A 26,834-nucleotide genomic window follows, 5' to 3' on the forward strand; every position below is an offset into this window, starting at 1 on the left:
AAAACCTGTGGGTGCCCTATCTGGGCCTGGTGACTTATGTCTGTCATTCCAGAACTTGGGAGACTGTTACAAGAGGATTGCAAGGGTTTGAGTATAGCCTGGGATACTGTAAGTTCTAGACCAGTCTAGGCTACAGTGAGACCTTGTCTCAAAAATCCAATCGAGGGCTGGTGAGATGGCTCAGCGGGTAAGAGAACTGTCTGCTCTCCCGAAGGTCCTGACTTCAAATCCCAGCAACCACATGGTGGCTCACAACCATCTGTAATGAGATCTGATGCCCTCTTCTGGTGTGTCTAAAGACAGCTACAGTGAACTTACATATAACAATAATAAATACATCATTAGGCCGGAGCAAGCAGGGACTGAGCGAGCAAGGTTAACTGGAGTGAGCAGGGCTGACCAGAGTGAGCAGAGGTCTTAAATTCAATCCCCAGCAACCACATGAAGGCTCACAATCATCTGTACAGCTACAGTGTACACCTATACATAAAATCAATCAATCCATCCATCAATCAATCAAACCAAAACCAACCCTGCCCAAACCCCTTGTGCAATGTGGTGCACTCTTTGCATATGCCCTACCCACACCCATTTCCAGGTGTCCTTTAATCCCATCCTCATGACATGGACTCCCTAATAGAAGGCAGATCCCATGCAAGCAGTCATTGAGCTGCATCACCAAGCTGCTTGGCTTAGGCAGTAATGATAATCCTGGGCAGGCTCAGCATGCACATGGTGGTTCTGGACGACTATTCCAACTCCATGGGTGTGGAAGCTATGGATGGTAGAGCTACGGTGGTAGAATTCATATATGCCAATGCTGACATCAGATTATGCATCCAGAGAAAAGGTGTACAGCATCTAGATATCTGTCAGCAGGTAAGCTGATGTGAAGAATGTGGCACAGACACAATGAGACACACACATACACACACACACACACACACACACACACACACACACCCCAACCCCCAGAGTACACGCAGCAGAACACTGCCCAACCAGAACAAAGTTATGACACATGTTTTAGTACAGAGGAACTTGGAAGGTGCAGTACTGAGGGGAGAGTCTAGGAATTAACACGGCCATGTCAGTTCACACGAGGAGGACTTTGAAGTTTCTTTTCTTGTCGGGAGTTAAGATAGTAAAGTCAATCCCGAACACGTTAATAGTTACAGTACATGCAAATAGAACATGTACTCCAACCAAAGACAATGATTGGCTATAACAAGCTTGATACAACTCTGTCTACACTACACAGGTCTGGGTCCACGGTTAGAAGCCCTTGCTTTCTCAGAGAACCTGGGTTGTGTTCCTAGCACCTACATGGGGCTGTTCACAACCACCCAGTAACTCCAGTTTCAGTGATGAAATGCTCTCTGCTGGACTCTCAGGCAACAGGCACACACACACACACACACACACACACACACACACACACAAATTAATAAGTAAATACATATAACATTTAAACAAAGACGTGGAAACACTAAAAGTTAAAGCTGCAATACCAACAAAGGGAACTGGCCTGTCTAGATTAGGGCTAGAACAGTCTCAATACCGGGCAGTGTGGACTCAAGTTCTGCACCCGTGGGCACATGTGTGAGCGTACGTATCTGTGTCTGTGTGCGTGCATGCCATTGAATGTCCAAGGAGGACCACAGGAAGGTGTCAGCTCTCTTGGAGTTGGGGGTTTTAGGTGGTTGTGAGCCACCCAGTACTGGTACTAGGAGTCAACTGGTCCTCCAGAAGAACAGTAAGTGCCCAGCACTGAGGCATCCCTGGGGCCGCTCAAGCAGTGCTTCAGAGAGCTCAAGTAAAAGTGGCAGAAGAGGGGAAAGGCAGCATGTGCACTTCAGTCGAAGTGTTTTATGATAATGCAAAAGGCCTAGAGTAGAGAAGACATTGTTGGAAAGCCAGAGGGGAGGCTTCTCTGTATAGGCGAGGTCAACTGCTACCGAGCAGCCAGGACGGAGACATAGAAGTACTATGTCTAAGGGAAGTACTTCGTTTGTGAGAAAGCTGAGCATGGAGAGGGGTGAGTTAGGGATTCTGGGACCCTACTGCATCATATAGGAATCATTCCAGATGTGCTGGAGAGAGCAGCTTTGACAGCCAACAAGAGATCCTTGGAAGACAGTGCACGGAGTGTGAATTGGTGTCTGCTCACAAAGCGATGTGGCAGGTACAGGAAAGTAGCTGTTTTGGGCTAGAGAGATGGCTCAGCGGTTAAGAGCAATGACTGCTCTTCTGAAGTTCAAATCCCATCAGCCACATAGTGGCTCACAGCCATCAGTAACAAGATCTGACTCCCTTTTCTGGAGTGTCTGAAGACAACTACAGTGTACTTATATATAATAAATAAATCTTTTAAAAAAAAGAAAGTATCTGTTTCAAGGGAGAAAATATTCCTAACATTGTAGGGACAGCCAACGGAAAGGCAGGTAAGGTATTTGGATAGTCTCACTGGCAAATGGAAAGGGCAGGTGGCTCAGTGGTTAAGAACTTGTCGGGCAAGTATGAGGACCAGAATTTTGATCCCCAGAAACCACAGAGATGACAGTGGGTGTGGCGATCCATCCATAATTCCAACCCTGAGGTGGAGCATCCCCAGCATAAGTTGCTAATGAGATTAGCTGTGTCAGTGAGTGCCTGGCTTGACTGAGAGACTCTGTGTCAATGAATAAGGTGGAAGATCAATTGAAGGTGATCCCTGACGTCAACCTCGGTGCTAGAATTTATACACACACACACACACACACACACACACACACACACACGCACACCAGCCCATGCACACACAAACATGCGTACACACATCTGCACACACATACACATGGAAAAATGAGGGGGATGGGACAATATTAACTCAAGCTCAGCCACGGACTTAACAGTAAACATTGTACGATGACCAGCGCCCACCAAATCAGCTAAAACTTGGATGACTGACTACATCTTGGGTTCTGAGCATCAGCCAGGCTGCGGAGCAGGAGGGGTGCTGGGAGGACAGCATTCTATTCTTGGAGTGTGACTTGGCAAGGGCATGCTGGGAAATGCCCTGCACCCTCCATGGAGGTGGGACCCAGGACAACTTTCTCTTCCAGGCACACTGTCTTCACACTCATACACACACACACACACACACAGAGAGAGAGAGAGAGAGAGAGAGAGAGAGAGAGAGAGAGAAGAAATCCAGTTCTCTCAAATCCAGTTCAAATCGAGTATGTTAGGATACCAACAAGCAAGTTCACAGATGCACTGTTCGTCAAGGTCTCTAGCTGAAATAATTAAACGTTCACCAACAGTGGAGAGGACCCTTGGCATTCACATCAGTGCCACAGAACAACAAACACGAGGGGGCTGCGGCGAGACACCACAAACTTGGAGCATGAAGCCGAGGGAAGCAAAGCCAGGCAAGAAGACAGACACTGAAGAGCCCAGATTGCACGGCTCTGTTTACACTTTCAGCACAGACTGCATTGTTGGGATGTGCGTGCTTTTTGAGACCAGGCCTTTCCTGTCTCCCTGGCTGTCATTGGACGTGAAAGAGGAAACTCCCGTCTTTCCCCTGGGATCCCCAACCTCAGGCAAGGTGGCAATTTGTTTTTGTTTGTTTCTGAGAATTTCTGTGCATAGAGTCTCCTTAAAGTTACAATCTGCCTATCTCAGCCTCTTGAGTGTTGGGAGTCTAGGTGTCTGTCAGCATAGCTAGCTAGAATGTGCAGGTTTTGTTGCTTTTTGTTTTTGTTTTCTATGGGAAGATTGTCCATGATAGGCATCTAATAGGTGATCTCTCCATAGGGTTATGTGCATAGTTTAGGGAAGAGAAAGCTGAAGCAATAAGTAAACAAATCTCTGCCCTTTAAAAATTAGAGTAAGGGTCCCCTTCTGCTTCATTCTCCTAGTTGGGAGGAGGGTGCGGTTCTGGGAATCTGAACCATAAAGCCTATTTTGATGTCCAAATTTCCACCACCAGTGCAGCCCCCAAAGTGCCCAGCAGTTCCGACAGCAACTTTTATGTGCAAAACCATCACAAATGACTATGCCCAAGTGACTGGAAGGAGCTGATATAAATATAGATAAATTTAGTTATGAGACTCCGTTGGTGCGCGACACACAGACTCTGTGTTATCATGGGGACAATGCCTGGAACTGAGGAAGAAAAACATGAATTTCAGCAGTGACTGGAACCATAAATTGCTAGGCATTGGGAAAGAGGCTGCTTGCCGAGATTAGCCCTTTCCTAGATTCCTTGAAAGACAGCACAGAGCCTGGTGGGAAGAGTGCAACTGTAGCCTCTTCACTGGGAGTACAGAGAAAAAACCCCACCAGCCCTAGTGGGTGTAAGCTCCACTCCCCTACCTCAAGGCTCTGCGACAGACAGAGGCAGCTAAGAGAAACTTCTGGAGAGTGAACAAAGGGCAAGCGAAAGCTCTGTCTGGATCAAAGCTACCTTCAGCAAGATGAATCCACCCGAAATCTTAAAATACAGCAGAGGAGAGAGAACTCTGGGAGGTCAGCGCACTGGCCACTGGGAAGGGAGTTAAACAGTACAGCTATCTTCAAATAGCATTGGGAATAAAAAGGGAAAAGGAGAAGACATTGGAGGAGGAAGAAAGATGGAAGATAAAGAAAGAAAAAGGAGGAAGGATGAAAGGGAGGAGGAGGAAGAGGGGATGAGACTTAGTGGAGAAAGGGAAGAAAGAAAGGAGACACTCCTATTAAAACAGAGAAAAGACGCCAAAAGAGTTAGAGCACATATGGTGCTGGTGCCTACCACAAGCCCAGTCTTGCAGATGGCTTGGCCTTTCCCATATCGACAGAAGGTGGAGCAATTTAACTCGAAATCCCATGAAACACTCCAACAGCGCCAGCAATAGGAACAAACTGAACAGGGCGGTGGTTTGCAAAAGAATGGCCTTCATAGGCTCATAGATTTGAATGCTTAGTCATCAGGGAGTGGAACTACTTGAGAAGGATTGGGAGGCGTGGCCTTGTTGGAGGAGGCGTGTCACTGGGGGTGGGCTTTGAGCAAGCCGGGCCCAGCATCAATCTCTCTTGACCTATGGATGTAGCTTTCATTCTAGCACCGCAGTTGCGTGTCACTGTGCTCCCTTTCATGATGACAACCAACTAACTCCCTGTAACTGTAGGTAAGCACCCACTTAAGTGCCTTCTTTTATAAGAATTGCCTTCGTCGTTGTGGTGCCTCTTCACAGTGAACAGAACAGTAACTAAGACAGACAGCTCTAGAGTTATTGTAAAAACTAGAAGAGAGGAGCCAAGGAAGTGAAGATGTCCCAAGGGTGCCAGTACCACAGAAGAATCCTGGACTCACCCACGCCACAGTGAGCAAGTGCTTAGAGACTTGACTACTTGAATATGCTCAAGAAAGGATAGATTGTCAGTATGATCTGTAAAGAACTGACTGAACTCGGGAAGAAATGGCAGGAATAAAACATTGAGTTCAAAGTTAACCTAGCAAGGCCTGTCTCAAGACAGACAGACAGACAGATCTTCAAGCTTGGGAAATGGATCAGTAGTTTAAAGAGCCTATTTTGCAACTGTATAGACCAGAGTTCAGATACTCAGAACCTACAGGAATGCCAGGTGGTTATGGCAGCCCACCAGTGATTCCAGCACTTGGAAGGCAGGGTTGGGATACCCAGAGCCAGCTAGCCAGACTAATCATGTATTATCAGTGAGCCCTGGTTTCAACTGTGAGACTCTGCTTCTGTGTAAGGTGGAGAGAGACTAAGGAAGACTGTGTGTCAACTTCTGGCTTCCACGTGTACACGTACGTCCTAAACATGTGTGTGAGTTACACACATAAAGAGGCTGGAAATGGGAACACAATTAAAGGGTGTCCAAGTGAGGTAAGCTTCAAATGGACATTTAATAAGGGGGATGAGGGTGAGGCAGGAGAGTGAGGGGAAGGGGACAGTGGGTCTGGGGAAAAGCCAGGAGCACCAGAGGGTGTGCAACAGAAGCAGAGATGACCATGAAGGGAGAAAAACAGCATGCAAACCGAGACTATGATCTGGGCCAAACAGTAAACATAGCAGAGCAAACATCTCAGAAATAAGAACGAAAAGACAAGAACATAATTCAAGATGCACCCGGTCCTTGGGAAAATTACCTCACCTAGCAAAGGACCTAGATTTCAAAAGACAGAGAGAAAACAATGTCATCCAGGCAGCAAGAGCAAGTAACTTACAAAGTTACAACCTGGGCCACCTATATGGCTCAGCAGGTAAAGGTGCTTGCCCACAAGAGTGAGTTCTTGCTGAGTGAGTTCTTGGTCCAGGACTCATAGGTAAAGGAGAGAAAGTTGTCCTCTGTCCAAGTGGTCCTTTTTGTCCAAAAATTAAAATGTAAGCTTTTTTTTTTTTTTAAAAAAAATGAGGTGAACTTGATGGATATATTAAACTCCACATTGAGATGATAGAATGTACTTTTTTTCTTGAAGACCCAGGCCTCATTCACATAAGCCAGCATAAAGGATCAGGGAAACCCAGAGACCAGAGAACCACATTTGAATCTGAACACCATGGAAGTACAACTTGTTAATGGACACCTCCCTGCTGAGGTGAGATTTCTTCCTGGAGAAGAGTCTAGCTAGGCTCTGGGAGAGCTCGCTCATGGGTTCCCAGAGCATTATGGAGTGAAGTTAGCATCCAGGGCAAGGACCTGTGTATGTAAGCTGTGACTGATTGGTAGAACCTGACCCGGGAAAGAGGAACTGGGTAAGGACAACGAGGAGGAGAAGGTAGGCAGGACAGTAGCATGCTGGTCCCACCAGGTAGAATCTTTCTGGATCCTGGAGGGAGTAAGAGATCCAAGGAGAAGTTTGGGTGAGGGACAGAGGGGGAATTCTAGTCTAGAAAGGGAGAAAGCACTCTTATCTTTAAGCAGGTGCTATGCTATCAAGAAGCGAGGAGTGATAGCGTAACACCTGCTCAAAGATAAGTAGTGATAGGAGTAGTTGGAGTAGTGATAGGAGGTGTTGTGGATGAATCCTGGGTGGCATGGACTGAGGATGTGGGATTCAGAGGTGGGATATTAGGGAGGAGGGGGATCAGGAGGAGTAAGGAGAACCCTGGTCTATCTCCACGGGTCCAGTGGCATGGGAGAAAAGCCAGGCTCCCTTGAGAGGGCTGAAGTGGCTGCAGAAGGCTTGTAGAAGAGTAGAAAGAAGAGAATGAAGAACAGGGCAAGGCAGAGAGGGCCACACTGATGGATGCTGAGGCTCTGTGGTTATTGGGGTCCTGCAAGGAGCACCCTGGAATTAGGGAGCACTTAGGTTGGGTTGTGGAGGCTGGGGCAGATGGTTCATGTGGAATGCTGACAGGGGGTATGCCTAAGTGAACAGAGGTGCTGACTCCCTCCCACAAGCATTCTGGGCTTCCCATGGGCTGTGATGGACAGCCAGGAGGCAGAAGCTGTGGCCCTGGCCTGGGGAGGATGGAGGGTAAGTAATGGGGTCAGAGAGGAGGATACAGCTAGGTACCTGTCCAGGGGCGAGGAAAAGTCTAGGAAGGCAGCCACCAGCTCTGGGATGTGGTTCCGGGCCAGGAGGGTGATGACACGCAGGGCACTGTCCTTGGCTTGGGGCATTTGGATGGTACAGAGATGGTGGTGGATGGCCTGGCCCATTTTACCAACCTGCTCAGGGGTAGGGAGTAGTGGGAGGTGTCTGATGGGGATCCCACCTACTCTGCACACCTGCCTGAAGCAGACTGAGGCATCTGGAAAAGTTGGCACCACTTGTCTCCCGCTGTGGTACCCTTCTCATCCCAAAGGGCTCATGACTCTCTCTCTCTACACCTATTGCACCATTCACCTCTGTATCCTGTTACCCCATCAGACCACAAGCTCTAGAAGCTCTGGTCTGTTGTTCCCTGGCACCTCATTTCTCTATGGTCCAAAGCTGCACTGAACTAGTATACAGTTACCCCATGCTCCTGCTAATGTCATCAGGGCCACCAAAGCTCTATGAGTTACCCCTGTATCTACTTGTCTATCCACTTATCCATCCACCTATCCATCCACCCATCTATCCATTCATCCATTCATCCATCATCCATCCATCCATCCATCCATCTATCCACCCATCCATCCATCTATCCATCCATCCATCAATCCACCCACCCACCCACTCACCCATCCATCTATCCACCCACCCACCCACTCACCCACCCATCCATCAATCAACCACCCACCCACCTATCCATCCAACCATCCATCCATCAGTCCACCCACCCACCTATCCATCCAACCATCCATCCATCCATCTACCCACACACCTATCCACCCATCCATCCATTCATCCACCCACCTATCCATCCATCCATCCATCCATCCATCCATCCACCAACCCACCAACCCACCTATCTATCCATCCATTCGCCCACCTACCTACCCACCCATCCATCCATCTATGCACCAATGGGATTGTCTGCTGCCTGCAATGGGATCCCAGTCTTCATTATGGTCCAGAGAAAAGTCCCTAGATGCTGCCTACTGCCTAGTTCCCAACTCCACCCCTCTCCTCCCTGGCCCTGGGTGGGGCCCCAACCCCTCACAGTCGCCAGGCTGTCTCCATGCTCCTGGATGACAAAGAGAAGTAAATCAGCAGACGCCTGCACCCAGGAATTGCTGGAAGAGCCCAAGCCATCAATGGCTGTCCAGATGACATCAGTCAGCTCTGCCATTTCCAGATGATTTGTGATCACCTGTGAGAGCAGGGAGCCTGTCACCTTATTACTTCAAATCCATGTGCCTGCCCCCACTTCCTTTACCCCTTTCCTTTGCCAGATTCCCTAAATCTCTGCGCATCCACTCCTCTAAACTCTCTATGTGGGCCTAGTACACAATCTCTTCCACCCTCCCTGCTCCAGCAAATGCCTAGGGACAGGAAGAGAGATTATGAAGGCCAGCACTGGACAGGCACAGGACTCTTTCCCCAGTAAGCGCTGGCTTGTTCTTGGATGCTTTGTTTCATCCCTTCCTCTTCTCATCTTGGCCCCAGTCATCCACAGGTTATCCTGACTTCAGAGGAGTGCTGCCCATGGCAAGGCCCCACTCTTCCTTACTAGGGTTTTAATCAGTGAGAATTGAACTTCAGAGCTGCGAAGGATCCTCCTCGTCACCCCGTTTGACTTCTAGCCTTAGGGTGGGGCCATGGAATCGGGTGGGAATATGCAGGCCAGGGTGTGTGGAACTCAGGACTACTGTCCCATGTAGGGCCTTTGAGCCTCCAGCTTGGCTTGGCAGTCACGTTCTCCAGGGTCAGTCTAATGGTGAGTCTCATGTCTGAATGTAGCCCACGAGCCACTCAGGAAGATGGGAAGGACACTTGAGGACATAAATGCAAGGTGGTTGATAGGGTCAAGTCCTCCTCCCTAGTGCCCTGGAGAATAGAAGTGGGCTGGATCGATACACAGACCGAACCTTCTAGAAAGAATTAGACTATGGCCGTTCAATATACTAGTCTTGCCACTCACAGAGGTTTAGACCTATGACAGACTTCAATCTATTAACATTTATGTTGTTCTTTGGGAGCTCCAGATCCAGTTCAGGAGCTCAGGAGCTCCCCGAGGCCAGTGGCTTCTCTTATGAGTACAGATGCAGACCACATTCCACAGGAAGTTCAAGTTGGAACGGTGGTGAGATATGCAGAATTTAGTCAGGGCCATGTGTGACTGTGAGCTGGTGTGGTGGTGACTGCGGTGATGGCAAAGGTGATGTTTAAGGGCGATTGTGATTATGACAGTTGGGGTGGTGATGGGGGAAGGCAATGGTAATACAGTGGTAGGGGTGATGGTGATGATGATTGACAGCTGGGATACTGATGACGGTGATGGTTGAGGTGATGTGAATGGCAGTGGAAGTGATGGCGACCATAGCGGTATTAGTGGTAACAATGGTAGTGGTGATAGTGAATGTCAGTGGTTATGGTGGAGGTACTGGTGATGATGGTGATGGTAATGATGGTGGTAGTGTTGGTGGTCACAGTAAGGATAGAGATGATAATGTTAGCCATGTTGGTAATAGAGGTATTAGTGATGCCAGTGGTGGTCATGATGTTGTTGATGATGACAGTGGTAGCAAAGATGATGATGATGATGATGATGATGATGATAATGATGGTGATGACGACCATGACTTCATCGTGTGACTAGCAGATCCTCTCATTCATGCCGCACTGCCTGCTCTCATGCACTCTATCTCTGTCTTTCTCCCAGGGATAGACAGGGCAGGCTGCCCTTTTCCAGTCCCTGACCACTATGCTTCCTAGTCAGTGCCTCATCTTCCCTCTGCCACTTGCTGGACTGGCAGCCAGTGGAACCCGTCTCCCCTTGCCTTGCCTCTGCCTCCAGCCCAGGTTCTCTGGTGTAAACTTTGATTAAGTGTGATTTTCTTTATGACAGGCAGACCCACTGAGGTGCTGTCCTTGGAGGCTCAGAGTTTCTGTGCTAAACTTTTAAGGAGCCCCAGGACTCGGACAGTACGTTGCAGCTGCTGAGTTCCAGAGTTCACAGGATCAGATCAAGTCTTGCCTGGGAACCTCACAGGCTTCCTGAACTCACAAGTCTTATGCCGCTTTAGCATGGGTCATCCAGCCATGGTCAGTATCTAGATCATAGCCTGAGGTTGTGGCTTCTGAGGAGAACACAATTCAAACTCTGGTGTGAAAGAGGTGGGAAAACTGTAAACGAGAAAGTACTCTAGAGAAGAAGGCTGGGAAAACTTGAGAAAGGGATTCGAGGAAACCCACCAAGGGATACACTACAAGGTATACGCTGTCCAGTGTGTGCTGGTGTCCCTACCACTTGCCTGGCTTACCCTCAACAGCTTAGAAAATGATGTTTATCACCGCCCACAGATGTGGCACTCTGCTCTGGCTATGGGCCCACCCAGCTGAAAAGACGTTAAAGGCTTTGACCTTGAGGGCTTGGTTGCTGCTCATGTGGAAGATGCTGTCATCACTGAATGCCATCCCCTGGGGGATTGGAGGAGACCCCTTCTGGTCTCCACTGCTCCATAAGGTAGCTTCATCTGCATCAGGCCTGAACAGTTCCCGAGGGCTTTCCCTCTCCTCTTCTGGAGTTTCTTGGGCTGGTCAGGGCAGGCAGGGATGTGAACAGGAAAGAGTGGGCTGGAGTTATGGGACAGGTTAGGAGTCCATCTGGGTCGCTTACTATCTGGCATCTGGCCTGGGTATTTTTGGATTTGGGGGTTGTGTTGGGCGAAGGTAATGGCTGGGGTCAAGGCTGGGCTGAGGTTGGACTTGGGGAAAGCTGGAGTTTGGGGGTGCTGGTATGGGTTCACCCTGGCTGAGGTGGGGATGGGGTCAGGTGTGCTGTGCTGCTGAGAATGCTCACCTTTCTGGTGCATCAGAAGCTGATAGAGATGGCCCAAAGCTTCCAGACTGAAGCACTGGATGGTTCTGTCAGAATCCTGGCACAGGATGCCCAGCGTGGCTACCAGCTGCCCAATCCTTACGAAGTTCTCCTTGGTCTATGTAGAGAGCATGGCATTGACGTGGGCTTACCTCCAGCATCCCGCTGGCTACCCACACATCCCAGAATGGCCTCCACCAGAGGGTCTCTTGCATTGCATGGTAGGGGTTGGGATTATGCAAAACACAAGGACTTGAGTCCAAAACTTAGTAATCAAAAGAAAAGAATGGGGCAGTGTAATATAAAACAAAAACAAAACCTTGGACCAAATGCAGAAAACTTCCAGATGAACGAATGGAATGGACTTAGGGCCCAAGTGTCTTAGGACAATGAACTTGTAGGAAACTATCTAAATTGTCATTCAATTGTCATTCTGATCTCAGCTTTGGACCTAATAAAACTTTCCAGCACTCGGGAGGCAGGGGCAGGCAGATCTCTTGAGTTTGAGTCTGATCTACAGAGTGAGATGAGGCCAGGAGGCAAGGAGCTGGAGAGGGGTGGAGCTGGAAAGGGGTGGAGCTAGAGAGAGGTGGAGGTGGGGAGGGGTGAGCAGGGGAGGGGTGTGGCTGGGGAAGGGTGGAACTAGAGAGGGGTGGAGCTGGGGAGGGGTGAGCAGGGGAGGGGTGGAGCTGGAGAGGTGGTGCTTACACTTAGGCAGCGTTTCTGGTTCAGGAATTTGAAGAGTGTTGTGCATCTGTGCACTGCCCGTTGGCGCTCATGAGTCTTCTCTGACGTCAGCCAGACATACAGGTGCTGCAGGGTGGATGTGGTCAAGTGCTTTTCCAGACCCCCAGAAATGGCCATCCCTGGCCACCCCTCAGAGCAAGGCCCTTTGGTTTTTACCACGTCCAGATTCAGCTTCTCCTGCTCCCTGGTCAGTCTCTGTCCCTTAGAACCACCCTTTAGGACTACCTTCTTCCTGTGCAGCAGGAAGCGCTGAGCCTGCTGGGTGCCAAGCCCTTTCTAGAACCTTCTGCCCTGCACATAAACAGGGACGCACTTGCCTCTGGTAGAGGGTGGGCATTGATTTAGACAACTGCATGTTGAGAGGCTGGGCGGCCAGCTGATCTAGACACAGAGTATTCGGAGATAGAGTGGCCCAGGAATGGGTGCAGAAACCATTGTGACTTGCACTGGTAAAAGCCATCGCCTCCTGGGCACATTCCTAAAGTGGCACACTACCTTGTCGCTTTAGAGTGCCCTTGCCTGGGTTCCCTTCCCTGACTTCCGCCTGTGCACACCAGGACTGGGAGCTCCTGCTTCTCTGGGGTTCTTGATGAGGCTCTGCCCCTGCTGTGCTGAGCCACACCATCATCCCTTACTCTCCAGGCACCGAGGGCCCAGTTACCTCTCCTCTGACCTGCTGAGTTCACTCTCGCCTCTCCCTGCCTGGGGCTACTCTGTGGGTCCTCTTCTCAGGGACGGCTATGGCCTTCATTCAGGGCTCTTTAGTGAGCTTGCATTGGTCCTGACAGAGCTGGCCCGTCTTCTGGGCCTCCTCCTCCTCCTAGGCTTCTACTATCTGCTGAGTGATCTCCCTCCCATGGACACCTCAACGGGCAGATGGGATGGTTTGTGGAATCGATTTCCTCACCAGATCTCTTTCTGGCCAGGCTGACTGACACTTCCCTGTCCCCTCCAGACCTACTGGCCAGGTCTTGATTCCTGTGGAATGTCCTTTTTGGGACTCTCGGGCCAGAACTGTGTACCCCTGTCCTGTCCCCCAGCTCCCTGAAGCCCTCACCAACAGCAGGAAGTGTAGCTCGTTGGCCGTGGGGTTCTGCACCATGAAGCACTGTAGCATGTGGTCCAGTGCCTCCATGGTCTGTCTGTACAGTCCCTGCAGAAGAGAGGAGGTCAGCCAGGTCCTGTGGGGATGAGTCCCCAAAGCTGCCACAGCACCCCCTTTCTGCATGTGTTCAGACTGGGCTCTCATAACTGACAGAGCCCCTTACTGTGTTTGCAAAGGAGGCTTGCCACACAGGTATGGATACTGCTAGAAAGGCCTTGGGAACCCACCCATGGCTGCAGGACAATTCAGTCCCAACAGGGTTGGCTTCTTAGACATGTAGACATGTGACCAGGGCTGTCTTACCCCAGGATCCCAGGGTAAAAGGTATGTTATTATTGACAGTAATTTTTCATCCTGGGACTTCTCAGCAAACTTTAATTTCATTATTTATTTAGCAAGTGTGCAAGCATGTGTGTGCATACATGCATGCAGCAGCATGTGTGTGGAAACCAGAGGGCAACGTTCAGCAGTTTGTCCTTTCTTACTATGGATTCTGGGATCAATCTCAGGTCCTGGGGCTTGAGAGGCAAGTACTTCTACATAGTAGCCATCCCCCTGGTCCTCTTAAAAGTTTTTTTTAAAAAGGACCTGGATAAACACCTTTCCATGGTCCTCAAAAGATACAACTGATGTGATTTCTGGGGTTTGTGTAAGGACCTTCAACAGTGTTTACTACTGGCATGTTTACGGAAGGGCGGGGGCGGTCACAGAAATGCCCAGACTCATGAGGCCATTAGGAACTCTGGCCGTTTGCTATCTGGTGACCTGGAGAGATGGTGCCATTTCTTAGGCCAATGTTCCTCCACAGGGGTGACAGGCAGCCAGTCCCAAGTGATGGGACAGGGGCATGATGAGTGGTACCAAACAAACAGGAGACTGGATCAATGCTACCAGTTCCCAGTGTTGACACCCAGTCCTTGGTTGTGTTTTCTGCAGAGTCAAGGAGCCTTCCAGGCACCAGTTGCTTTGTAAGATGTAGAGACAGAAACGGCTCCCTCTATCCCCACCTGTCCCCAAAGGGCCCACCTGTCCAGACACAGTCTGGACACAGCTTCATGAATATATAATACAAGTAAGGCCCTTGGGTAAGGTTCAGATCTCGACATCCTCACTATTGATTTTTTTCTTCTGAGCTGTGTACCTCTTGCCCCCAAGTCACTGTGGGAAGGCAGGAAGGGTACACAGACAGCCTGGTGCCTTTGCTCCACAAAGAGGAACTCACATCACAAAACTGTCACAAAGCTGTCTTGCCCTTTGCTACTGACACACTGGGCTGGGACTATGCCTGGCAAGCTCTCATGCGCCCTCTGGTGGTAGCCATGAGACATGGCAGGTATCTTTTCTGCAAGGCCTGCAGAAAAGAGGATGGACCAGGTTGAGATCTGAAAAATAGTGACCCAGGCAGGTAGGTAGAGTCCATCTTCAGGAAAGGTGACTCCCTAAGCCACCTTAGTGTGGCAGGACGAGTTTCTGCAGCATTAGGGAATGATTCCCTTTAAGAAAGCCATCTTCCCTCTTCTGTGAATTCCTTGGGTTAGCATGTGGCTTGGAGAGAGGGAAACACAGTGGTGACTTCGCCTATTCTACATGGATCTTGGGTCAGCAAGGAGACTGTGCATACCATTACATACAGAGCTCCTGAGCAGGCACACACCAGGTAAGCCACCTGCCTCTGTAATCATGGCCCAAATAATGATCACAGACCATGTACCAGGTAGGCAAATGGAGACCTGGAGCCTTTAGGCAACTCCCCAGGGCTTCTGCCCTGCCTGTGGAGTGGCCAACCCTGGCTCTCCATCCATCCACACACAGCAGACTGAGCCTGATGCCCTGACAGGGTCCCCTGGGCTTAAGTACAGGCTGCACCTGGATGTTGGGTGGTTCCTGGAGGAGGCAGGTCTGCTTCTCCAGGGCATCCAGCTGCGGCAGGGCAAAGATGCTGCGGAAGCAGATGGAGAGGAGGCGGGATTTCCTGTCCACATCCATGGGTGGCCTCAGTGCACTGTTGGGAGGGTAAAGGATCCTGAGGGCCTGGGACTGTGAAGGCAGAGGTCAGGGTTCAGGAGTCCCCTATCATCTGTTTCCGACAATGCAGCCTTTTGCTCCTTCTACTTCTGCTTTATAAAATTATCTATTTTTGTTTTATATGTCCATGGGTGTGTTGACTGCATGTATATACATGTGAGGGTGTCAGATCCCCAGAACAGGAGATACAGACAATTGTGAGCAGTCATGTGGGTGCTGGAGATAGAACCTGGGTCCTCTGGGAGAGCAGCACATGCTCTTAACTGCTGAGTCATCTCTCCAGCCCCAGTCTTTTGCTTCTTACAGGGATTTGTGCACACAGCACACATTGGTCTCCTGAGTCTCCTACTATCAACTCAACGATCTATTGACTCAAGCACATGCTAGCTAAGGGCCCACCGAGGTGCTGTCCCTGTAGCTATGTGCCTGCGGGGCTCATTGACTCATCTGTGCAGGACTTTGCTTAACAGTGCCATCAGTCAGCCTCAGGCCATGCCCTGGACTCTAGCAGAGCACCAAGCTTATAGTCTACGAAGCAATACTCTACCAACTATCAGCCAGCTTCCTTGACCCAGTGCTGGAGCTCCCTACCATGAAGATGTTACATTCTCCCTCCTCCCTGATCTGTGGATGGAGAGATAAACTGGGTCCTGCATCCCTGGCTCTCTATACCCAGCTTCACCCCTTTCCTGGGACTTGGCTGGATCTAGATGCTTGGCTTCCTTGACTCTTTCCTATATGAGTATCTGGGAGAAGGAGTCAACTCTTTGTGGAGTGGCTGTGCTCAGATTAAATGTTCCAGACCCCTCAGTGCCCGCCTCCCTGTGACCTGCATCGATCGGCTTAGCTGCTCTGCCTTGCAGGGCCTTGATGTCTGGCTTCCTCCCATCTTGTCCTGCTAGCAGCCTGGGCAGAGAGTTGGCAGTCATCACAGACTGTAACCTACCAGAGGCTGGAGACAATGTGGATGGCCTGCTGGCGGATGCTGGTGGACAGGGTATCTTGTGGCTCTTTCTCCAGCAGTGTCTGTAAGTTCACGGGAGAAGGTGCAGAGGCTAGCGGACCACGCCTTTGACACCAAGTCTTATTCCCACCCCATGCAACCTGGGCAATGCTGCTGCTTGTCTTTAATCTACTTTGTTGGGAGATCTGGTCTACCCTTATAGAGTCAGCATGGTCTCTGGCGTGAGACAGGCCAGATCTGAGTCCTGTATACTGAGTCCTAGCTGCTCGCCCCTGGACTAGCACCAGGCTGCTCTGCCTCTTGCTTCCTTAGAAATCATCCCACTTTTCTCTTGGGTCTCAGGCAGGGGACAGGAGCCACCCTGTTTTGATCAATGGCCCTTTGCTCCCCGCACTACTGCCCAGCTTCCTGTGCATTTCTCACTATTCTAAAGAATCTATCTGGGAACCCAAAATCCGAAGTGATTGGTCTGGGATCCAAGCCAAGAAATTATGCAGAATAGAGTGTGTTGGCCTTTCTGGGTCTCAGTGGCATCGCCTCTACTGTGGACGTACCTGGTATACTCGGGGTCCCAGCAAGACCCAACTAACTCAGGGTATATGGAGTATTTCCAGATGGGGCTGGGACTATGTTTGCTCTTTCCCAGGTCTGAGGGAGGAGGCTTCCCGTACCTAGGAGAGCTGCTGGTCTGAGAGAGGAAGCTCTGCCTAGGAGGGCTGCTCTGAAGGGAAGGCTTCCTGTGCACATACCATCAGACACTCGAGGAGCTCACTAGTCTGGGAGAACTCGTAGCTGTGAGCACCTTCGCTCCGGCTGATGGCCCCCACCAGCATCGTGACAGCCGTAAGGAAGCTTTGTTTCAGGGTCTCATCCTGTGTAGGTCAGGCCCCAGGGCACAGGTCAGGCTGAGAGCCCAGGAGCTTGTGGGAGAGAGCAAGAAGCGAGGCCAAGGCCACCATCCGCAGGCACACTTGAGTCAGGGTGAGAGGGGTTATAGTGGGGACCACTGGGCTGGGAGCAGGTGGGTAGGGTTTTCTTTAGGAAGGCGCACATGCTCTTGGTTTAAACGTGTGAATTCTGTGAGCCTGGTCAAAACACGGGAGGGGCCTGCGAGGGTTTCTGGGGTGTGGTGACCATAGCCTTGATGGATAGACTTATTGCTGGCCATTATGACAACCCAGGCTATGGTGCTCCTTAGAGAAAGCATCACTCTGGCCACTTAGCATCCAGCCCTCCCCCAAGTGAAAGCCCAGTATTTGCTTTGTAAGAAGTGGGGGGATGAGGTCCTCATCAGACCAGAGAAGTTTTCAGGGATAATAAAGGCACCAGGGCAATGCATAGCACAGGAGGTTTGGTGGGAGAGCAGGGGCCTTGGGCACAGGCCAAAGACGGCCCTGGGCTTCTCTGACTCTGCAATGGGGGCAGGGCAGAGCTGGAGTCTTGGTTCTGTCCTGGGGAAGATGATGAGTAAGGTAACCTGTACCCAGGAGCTAAAGCGGAAGTAGAAGATCATCCTGGATAAGATGTTGTCCACCCACGGTAGGATGTGGTTCTTGGCCCAGGCTGCCATCTGGCCGTAGGAGAGGAGGAGGGTGCTGCTGGCCCACTTCCACCGAAGGTCCTCGAGGTTCTGGCCATGGGGCTGGGTAGGAGTGGATTTGTTGTCGGGCCTTGCCCACAGTCTACTTGGGGAGGAGTGGTGAGAGGGGGGTACCCTAATTCCAGCAAGGTGGGGGAGGGGAGTGGCTGGAGGGTCTTCGTTCACAAAGCAAGAACCACAGAAGTGGAATTAAATTTTCAGGGAGTGGGCTGATTATGCCGGGATATCAAAGGCGATGTACTAGGCTCCATTGGAACCGGAAGAGTTGGGACCTCTCCTGTGATAGCCTTTCCCTACAGTCCAGCATCCTGATAGGCACACCATTCACTTGTGGGCTGCCAGGGCCTGGAAAGATGCTTCTATCCAGACAGACAATAATGGGCAAAGTGGAATTTCCTGCTTGGGTGTGGCCCAGAGTCATCTCTCCTCTCAGATGTCACCACAGTACTAGCATGGTGACATTGCGTAACAGTGACAGGCACCCATGGAGAGTGTGAGGCATGCACTTCAATCCTGCCACTTGCCAGCAGTGAAGACCCCGAAGAACCTTCTCTAGGTTGCAGGGTTAACCACGAACCATGAGAGAGCATGGAGAGCCTCCCCAACCCAGGAATCTCCATGGGGAGGCTCCCAGGCACTGTCTTCCAGGGGGAGTCACACAGGGTGCAGTAGGGTGGCACAGGATGGAGCCCCCTCCAATGTTTACCCCCCAGCCCCACCCTGTAACCCCAGGAGCCCTCTGTTGATAGATACCTTCAGGGAAAAGTTCTGTAGGCTCCACTTGAAGGGTGTGCTCCGGCCAAACTGTTCTAGGATGGCCCAGGTATCAGCCAAGTGGCGTACTGCAACCAGCCCCACCGTGAGAGCAATGCCCTGTGGGCAGAGTCCCCTGAGTCTGTGACCCGGAGCCACGAATTCCCCAGTCCACCAGCAGGGGGCAGGAACTCACACACAATTTAGGACCTGCAGCTCAGAGCCCAGACACCCAGGAGGTGTCTCTTGTGAAGTCTGGTGGGTGGAGTCGGGGAGGGAAAGAGGCAGAGGAGGAGCTTTCCGGTTAGCTGTCTCTCTTGCCAGCTCAGCTCTGGGCAGACGTGCTCAGGAGTAGCAGTGAAGATAGGTGTGAGATGCAGGAGATGTGATTAGGGCTTAGTTTGTGACTGAGTCAGAGTTCAGGTGTGGTCAGCCTTCAGGACATGACCAGGATCAGGGCTTAGTGTAAGGCAAGGATCAGGCCTCAGTGTGTATACATGGTCAGGTCTCAGATTGTGAGCAACGCAATCCACTCAGTGGGTGACCAGGATGAGAGCTCAGATTCTGACTGGGGAACCACTGTGTGAGAGTTATAAGGACTCAGTATGTGAACAGACTCAGGAGGCCTCAGTGTCAGGAGCAAGGTTCAGTGTGTGATGAGGATAGGGACTCAGCGTGTGACCTTTAGGGCTCACTATGGGAGCTGGATTAACAGTCGGGTGTGTGTGTGTGTGTGTGTGTGTGTGTGTGTGTGGTGATCAGGGTTCATTGGAAAACCAGGCAGGGGGCTCATTCCGTGACTAGGGGCGAGGCTGAGTATGAACAGGGTTAGGGCTCTGTGCGAGAGTGGACCACAGTTTGGCCTGTGATGAGGATCAGAGTTCTGTGTGATGGAAACCCGGGATCGGGACGTGACCAGCACAACTCAGTTTATGACCAGGGTCAGTGTGTGACCATGACCGAAGCTGTGGTTTGGGTTAGAGGATCAGGAGACTGGGCTCTTACCTCCCCAACCCCCTTGCTTTGGTCCTTACTTCCCCCTGCCTGGGGCCTCACTTCCCCATGTTTGGGGGGTCTCACCTCCCTTTGCTTGGCCCACTGGTGAGATGTTTCCAAGAGGGTTTTGAGATGTGTCCTCACGGTGGTGCTGTTCTCCTCAGCTTGAAGGATTAGCCCGTAGTAGGTGAACAGGAAGGCCTGGTGGGATTCAACATCCTGTCCTGAGTAGGCCCCACTTGACCTGAGCTCCTATGACCAACTTCCCTGGGTTCCTTTACCCTGAGGCCACCCTTCCCATCTCGCCCCAGGAAGGTCTAAACCCTAGCCTGTGGTGAGGAAGGGAGGCATTTCTAGTCCAGCTGCCCAAGCCTAGTGCCTTCTCCCTTTAGACCCACCGATTTTGTTCAAGGGCCCTGTTTGTCCTGTGACAAAGCCCTTGAGCCTGTGTGGTGAACAGGTCAGGGCCCATGGGAGGTCTTACCTTGTCTGGGGCATGCTCTTGCTGTGTCCTGCCAGCCTTGGTGATGGCCCACAGCAACTCCTTGGACCACACATCTGTGTTCAGGAATGGCACCGACTTTCTGGCCATCTGTGAGCAGGTGAGGCGGGCAGGGCTGGAGGCACTTTCCCAGAGCCCGAAAGCCCTGGCTTCATTAGCCCCCGCTCCTCCCTCCGCTAAGTTTTTAGCACTTTTGTTTGCTGGATGGATCTCAGAGATGGGGAACACATTTCTCAAGGTACTTCCAGCTGTGTCCAGGATATCTGAAAGCCAGGAGGCTACAGCCGTGGTATTCAGCCACGTTCCCAGTGTGAGCTAAGGGGTTGTCTTCGTCATTGTTGTCATCAGTGAAAGTAGCCCCCAGGAGACAGGGTGGGCCCCGTAGGCAGGGTTCAGTGTGTTTCTCAGTGTGTTTCCAGTGCTTGGTATGGTGCCAGCCTGTGGTAGATGCTCGACTGTTTCTTAGTGAAATGAGAGATCAATGCAACGACCCTTCTAAATGCAGGATTCTGGAAAATTCCATCTTAGCTCAGTAGGATGGCTATAATGATGTCTAATAGACCTTCATTTCCAACGTTCCCAGATGCTGTAAGTCAAAAAACTTGAGCTTTTTGTTCCCAATATTCTTCTGGTGTTAGGAACACCCCTTAACACCCAACTCAGGAAATATTGATAAATGGTCAAAGAAGTTTGTATAAAACATATAAGCTAAGTTGAAAGCTCCAGTTGAGAGTGTGATGTCCCCGGCCTCTCCTTTTGGAATGGTAATGCAGATTCGGTGGCACCACATGGTTAGAAGGATGTCATTTTCTTTTTGATTTTACAAGTTATAATTATGGGATTACCTTGAGTCCCAAAAGAGACCGCACTTTGGACTTTTCAACTGTGTTGAGATTGTAGAAAGCTGTGAAGACTTCTAGAGTTGGATTAAATGCATTTTGTTCTGATATGGCCACATGCCCATGGGCACCAGGAATGGAATGTGGTGGCTTGAAGGACAGTGGCCCCCACAGGCTGATATATTTGAATGCTTGGTCCCTAGTTGGTGGAACTCTTTAGGAAGGGTTAGGAGGTGTTGGAGGAGGTGTGTCTCCAGGGATGGGCTTTGATGTTTCGGAAACCTACAACACTTCCGGTTCACTCTTCCTCTGTTCTCCTGCTTCTGGACTAAACGGGCGCTCCCACCCACTGCTCCGGCACCAGGCCTGCCTGTCTGCTACCATGTTCCTCACCGTGATAGTCGTGGACATTCCGATGCTGTGAATCAGCCCCTAATTTCATGCTTTTTTTTTTTTAAATAAGTTGCCTTGGTCATAGTGTCTTTTCAGAGCAATAGAAGAGTAACTATGACAATCCATTTGAAAATTATGAAAGGGAACCTATTGATGAAGGAGGTATAAGCTCAATCCAACTGATCCTGAAGAATTGGAAATTAGAGCCTGAGGAAGCGGCTCAGTGGCTAAGGGAGCTTACAGGGCAAGCCTGAGGAGCTGAGTCTGAATCCTCAGGACCCGTCTTACCCCTGTCACCCAACCCAACTCAACCCAACAACAACAAACAAATCAAGCACTGTTGCATGTGTCTGTGATCCTAGCAACATGGTTATCCTATAATGAATATTTCAAAAAGAAATGGAAATTAATACTTAACTTGGGCTAAGACTACGTAAAGACTAGATTCATAATATTATTTCCATCATCTGAGGATCACAGGCAATGTTCCATTAAGTTGAAATGGAGCTGGGAGACTTCTATTGCTACTGTCATAGGGTCTTTGCTCCTGTGTTTTTTTTGTGGCAATGTGGTGATGCTGGTGGGAACGGGCGTATGTGCCACCCGTCTTGTCAAACCTGACACACACAATTATGGTGTGGTGTGTACTCCTTGATCATGATAAATGGCTCTGTGGCTGGTTTATGCATTCACTCCTTTGATCATTACTTGAGTGTACTTTCTACACACACACACACACACACACACACACACACACACAAAACCCTCACTCTGCAACAGTGTCGGCAGGCAGCAGCCCCATACAGCTTGTGTTACAGTCTCTTACTTTCATCAAGGCCCTGTTTGCACAGCCCTGAAAATGCCCAACAGATCTGTAACAGAAAAAAAGTGCTCTTTGGTAGCAGGGTGATTGAACTGACAGCTTTTCTTATGTGTATGTGTGAGCATTCTGGCAGCACCAATTAAAAAAACAATATTGACACAAATTAAAACCCAAAATACATTGGTTTAAGCAACTGAACTTTTAGGGATTTATCCTAAAGTCCTAAATGAGAGAAACCTTGAACCCAAGGGGGAGTGTCCTGCAAGGCAGATGGACATCTTAGAGCGCCCCCTATAGGTACGATTGCTTATGTCATCCTCTAGTTTTATGTTTCCATCAAAGCTTGCTTGCCCTTGCTGGGCCCTGCTCTTGGTCTGTTCCCTGCTTTCTAGGATACAGAACAGATGCCATGCTGATCCCAAAGTACTGTGACTCCTGGGAAGCCTCCAGGTTATTCAGAAGCAGCAGGCTGTGTATGTGTGTGTGTGTGTGTGTGTGTGTGTGTGTGTGTGTGGTGGTCCCGTCTTCTCACCCAGTACCTTCTGTCTGCTCACTGTGATGAGTAAGTACCTGAGCCTCTTGTCTGCAATGCAGATGTCAAAACTCTGAAAATTAAACATTTTCCTCCTGATAGCTCTGCAATCTCCTCTGTGTGTGGCCCAGTCTGACCCAAGCGGATGTGGCATGGATTGCAGGACTTGTGCATACCTGCCTCTGCAGCATGGGCAGTGTCAGTGTTTCTGTCCATGCATGTTCTCTACACTGTTCAGAGCATCTGGGGACTATATAGTCCCACCATTTCACTTAGAAAAATCAGAATATTTGAAACTTTGAAGCCTATCTATTCCAAATTGATATATAAATTGTGTTATGTATGTTATATGTGTTATATAACACATACATGTATTTAACTCCTCTCTGTGTATGTAACACATATATGTAACATATATGTACATAACATATATACAACACACACACACACACACACACACACACACACACACACGCCACAGAAATGGCTTAGTGGTTAAGAGCACTGGCTACCCTTCTAGAGGAACTGAGTTTAGTTCCCAGCACCCACATAGTGGTTTACAACCACATATACCTCCAGTTCCAGGAGATCCGTTGCCCTTTTCTGTAGGTACTGCACACACATGATGCACACACATACATGGAGGCAGAACAGCCATCCTCAGCTTGAGGGAGTCAGTTCTTTCCTTCATGTGGGTCCTGGAGACTGAGCTCTGGTCATCAGGGCTGGTGTAAGCCCCTTTTCTTGTGGAGATTTGTCGCTGTTTAAAACATTCTATTCGTACCCGTGAAGTTCACAGCACAGAGTGCAAGAGACTTGAACACACAGTAGAAGTGCGAGCTTCATGTTCCTTCTAGCTTTGAGCACAGAGCACCCGCGACTCACCACCAGCATGGCCCTTTCCGATTATAAATTAGTGTCCACCTGGAGTTGCTTATATTTAGAGTCCTTCAGTGTGTGCTTTGTCTCACTAAGTGACTATTTCCGAGATCCATCCAACCTGCTGCCTGCATCAAACTTCACTTTATTTTTTTGGATTTGGAATTTGGTTGTTTTTAATTGGCTTGTGTTCAGGTGGCTTCCCCTTGTCTGGCTTCCTAAGGCGGATATCGGGTCGGGTTGTGGGTTCAGATCTCTAACTCTGACTCTAGTTTGAGGCTAGAGCCAAGGATGGTTGCTGTAGGATGTACTTTCTGTAGGTGTGTGCAGAGTCCACAGAACCTCAGGGTCACAGAACTCCATCGGATTCCTCCAGGTAGAACTCAGGTAGAACTGGGCATTTTCTTTGCTGGAAGCAAATCTCAGGAAAACCCCAAGTTTAAGATTTACTTATTTATTTATTTTTAACTAAGGACAACCTTGAACTTTTTTAAATTAATTAATATTGTATGTAAGTACTTATTATACTTATTACACTTTATATGTAACTTACACCTATGTAAGTATTTATTATACTTGTTATATGTAAGTATTTATTATATGTAGGATTTATTTATTATATGTAAGTACACTGTAAGTGGCTGTCTTCAGACACTCCAGGGAGTCAGGTCTTGTTACGAATGGTTGTGAGCCACCATGTGGTTGCTGGGATTTGAACTCAGGACCTTCACAGTCAGTGCTCTTAACCACTGAACCATCTCTCCAGCCCTGCTGCCCAGGCCAGACCTCCTCTCCTCTTAGTCACTGTCAGCTGACTGGCGACACCTATTGGCCTTAAGATGAAGTGCGATCCAGTCGCCTCTCCCCAGGTTTGGAGGTGGATTTCAGACCTGCTTTCTTGTGTCCATTTACTAGGCCGCTAATGGATAAACCCTTTACTCTTGCAAGGGAGTCGTTCAGTGACCGGGCTGTTTGCTGCGCAGCTGGCAAAACGGGCTTGGCTTGGAACGGGAAGCCATCTTCAAGGACTACTGAGACTTTCTACTGTTTCTTGTTTCAGTGCCGAAAGTCTGCGTTTTTGCAGGGAATCCTTTAATACCGAGAGTGTCTGTGCGATTGTTAGTTACTCTGAGCTGAAAGAGACATTTTCCCCTCTTAAGCAGTGTGGTGATCCTTTGTGACGAACTTGCTTTCCTTTCTTTGTATTTGCTGTGTAGACCAGGCTAGCCTCATACTTAGGGCAATTCTCCTGCCTCTGCACTGAGCGCATTTTTCCTTCTTTCTATTTATTTTGCTCTCTCTCGGTAGCTTCTGACAATTAAGTTTTACGTCCTTACTAATATAAAAAAAAAAGATTTTTGTATCTCAGGATGTCCAAACATGTTTTCATGAACACTCACTTAAAATATTTTTCCAACTTTTCTTCAGATGTTTTTATTCCCTACATTTTACTGAGAAGTGAGTTGTTTAATCTCCAAGCACTTGGAATGTTTTCAGATATATTTTTAACACTGACCTCTAGTTTAACTTTTGATCATAGCAGCCTTCTGTTTGGTTTTAGTCCTTCTAAGTTGATTGGATGTTGACACACAGCCAACGTGGAGCAGAGAGAGAGGCCAGTCCTATTCATCGTAGCGAGGACCGCCAATCAGAGGAATGTGGCTGGTGCTGCGTCTGGTCCTCCAGTCCTCAGTGACATAGTTCTTTCCATTCTGTTTCATCTCTCCACCCCACTCCTGCTTCTCTGCCTCCTCCTGCCACAGTGCTTACACCCAGCAGTGATCAGGGCCCCTTGGGTTCCACACTGGACAAGACCTTCACAACCACCTCTAACCCATTTCACAGATGAGCAAAGTAAGCAACAGAGAGGCAAAGAAAGATAGCCCAGGCCACAGTTATATGTAGTTAACCTTGGACTGCAAACCAGCACAACCTCTCACTTGGGAGAGGGTCTGAGATGGGCTTGCCATGAGACTGCTTCTGGGGTTGTCACCCAACCTGTCCACCCAAGCCTGTCTCCCTTCTTCCCAAGTCTTAACTCTGGCCCCTGTGTCATTTCTAGTCCCCCATGGTGAGTGGGTACATTTCCTGTCTGTGTTGAGCATCTACTCTATGCCAAGTGTCTAGAGACAAAGATCAAATCCTGGCTCCCCCTGGTGACCTTGGTCAAGCCACCTCCTGCCCTTAAGCTGTGTGCTTATCTGTAAGTGCAGACTCTCTGTCTACCTTCCTGTCATCCATATTCCCCCTCTTCCCTCCAGTCCTTCCTTCTCTCTACCTTTCCTGTTTCCCTTTTCCTGAAAGGCCACCACAGGGGCTCCGGTGTAAGCTTGCTGTCTCTCGCTTGCTGAGATCCCTCAGAAATTTTGGTGTGACAGGCTCCCTCTGTACCTGGGAAAGCAGACCTTTCCAGTTCTCTCTGTCTTCTTTCTTGAGAAGCTCCTCTGTGGGAAAAGAGGGTAGGCTACAGGTCAGGCCTTGCACATCCCCCAGACACCATCTGCTCCTGCCCGGTGGGATCCACAGGGATATGGCAGGGTAGCCTCCAGTAGGAAGAACATGAGCTGGAATGGGGGGCAGGGTCTAGAGAGCTGGGCTGGAATCCTGGGGGGTCCTTGGAAGCCTGGCCTTTGGGGGTATGCTGCGGTCCCTCCAGGTATGGAAAAGTCAGGCTGGGAAGGGACACTTGGTGGGCCCGAAGGCCTTTTAGGAAGATTAGGAATTCTACCATGTAGGGAGGGCTTGCTTTGGGGATCCCTCTGATTGGAAGGGCCCCCCCCATCCAGCCTGTCAAATTGGAAAGAGCAGGGGGAGGATGAGCTAAGCCAGGTCCTGCCTGATCTCAGGCTTGAGCATGAACTTTCCAGAATACCTTTGGAGCTCCCCTTCTTCTTCTTCCTGCCTGACCTTGTTGGCTGCTGACCAAGGCCTGACTAGATGTGGCTCATACTGCCTGTCTCCTATTGGAAGCCCTTTATAGTGGCCTTTTGGGCAGCTGACCCTGTCACAGCTAGCGCCTTCTCGATTGGGCATTTTGAAAGGATAGCACATGCGTGTGGAAAGAATGAATGAATGAAGTGAATGAATGAAGCAGGCAGAAAGCTCAGGGTCTGAGTTAAGGCAACCTCCGTGACTCTGGCCATCAAAGCTACTTCTTTGAGTTGGGATTCTCATCTGCCTTGAAAGCCAGTACAGGGAGGTGGGTGTCAGGGCAGAGTGACACTCTCATCTCACAGGTCTGTGTCAACTCCCGGACCAACAACAGTGTGAC

General features: G+C 49.8%; 1 protein-coding gene across 1 annotated transcript in view; it reads right to left on the reverse strand.

Annotated features, from left to right (window-relative positions):
* LOC127667339 (maestro heat-like repeat family member 5) overlaps positions 1–26,834 on the reverse strand; it is a 61,933-nt gene that overhangs the window by 14,653 nt on the left and 20,446 nt on the right. Inside the window, exons 6-19 of the mRNA XM_052160346.1 lie at positions 25,955–26,007; positions 20,080–20,187; positions 19,680–19,796; positions 18,600–18,719; positions 17,730–17,876; positions 16,996–17,118; positions 16,229–16,308; positions 15,093–15,259; positions 13,210–13,370; positions 12,114–12,218; positions 11,388–11,523; positions 10,949–11,121; positions 8,586–8,735; positions 7,511–7,665 (exon numbers count right to left, since the gene is read on the reverse strand). Of these exons, the coding sequence (XP_052016306.1) occupies positions 7,511–7,665; positions 8,586–8,735; positions 10,949–11,121; positions 11,388–11,523; positions 12,114–12,218; positions 13,210–13,370; positions 15,093–15,259; positions 16,229–16,308; positions 16,996–17,118; positions 17,730–17,876; positions 18,600–18,719; positions 19,680–19,796; positions 20,080–20,187; positions 25,955–26,007 (1,795 nt within the window). The remainder of the gene's footprint in view (positions 1–7,510; positions 7,666–8,585; positions 8,736–10,948; positions 11,122–11,387; positions 11,524–12,113; positions 12,219–13,209; positions 13,371–15,092; positions 15,260–16,228; positions 16,309–16,995; positions 17,119–17,729; positions 17,877–18,599; positions 18,720–19,679; positions 19,797–20,079; positions 20,188–25,954; positions 26,008–26,834) is intronic.

This window comes from Apodemus sylvaticus, chromosome 17 (assembly GCF_947179515.1).
Source record: "Apodemus sylvaticus chromosome 17, mApoSyl1.1, whole genome shotgun sequence".
Classification (NCBI taxonomy): domain Eukaryota; kingdom Metazoa; phylum Chordata; class Mammalia; order Rodentia; family Muridae; genus Apodemus; species Apodemus sylvaticus.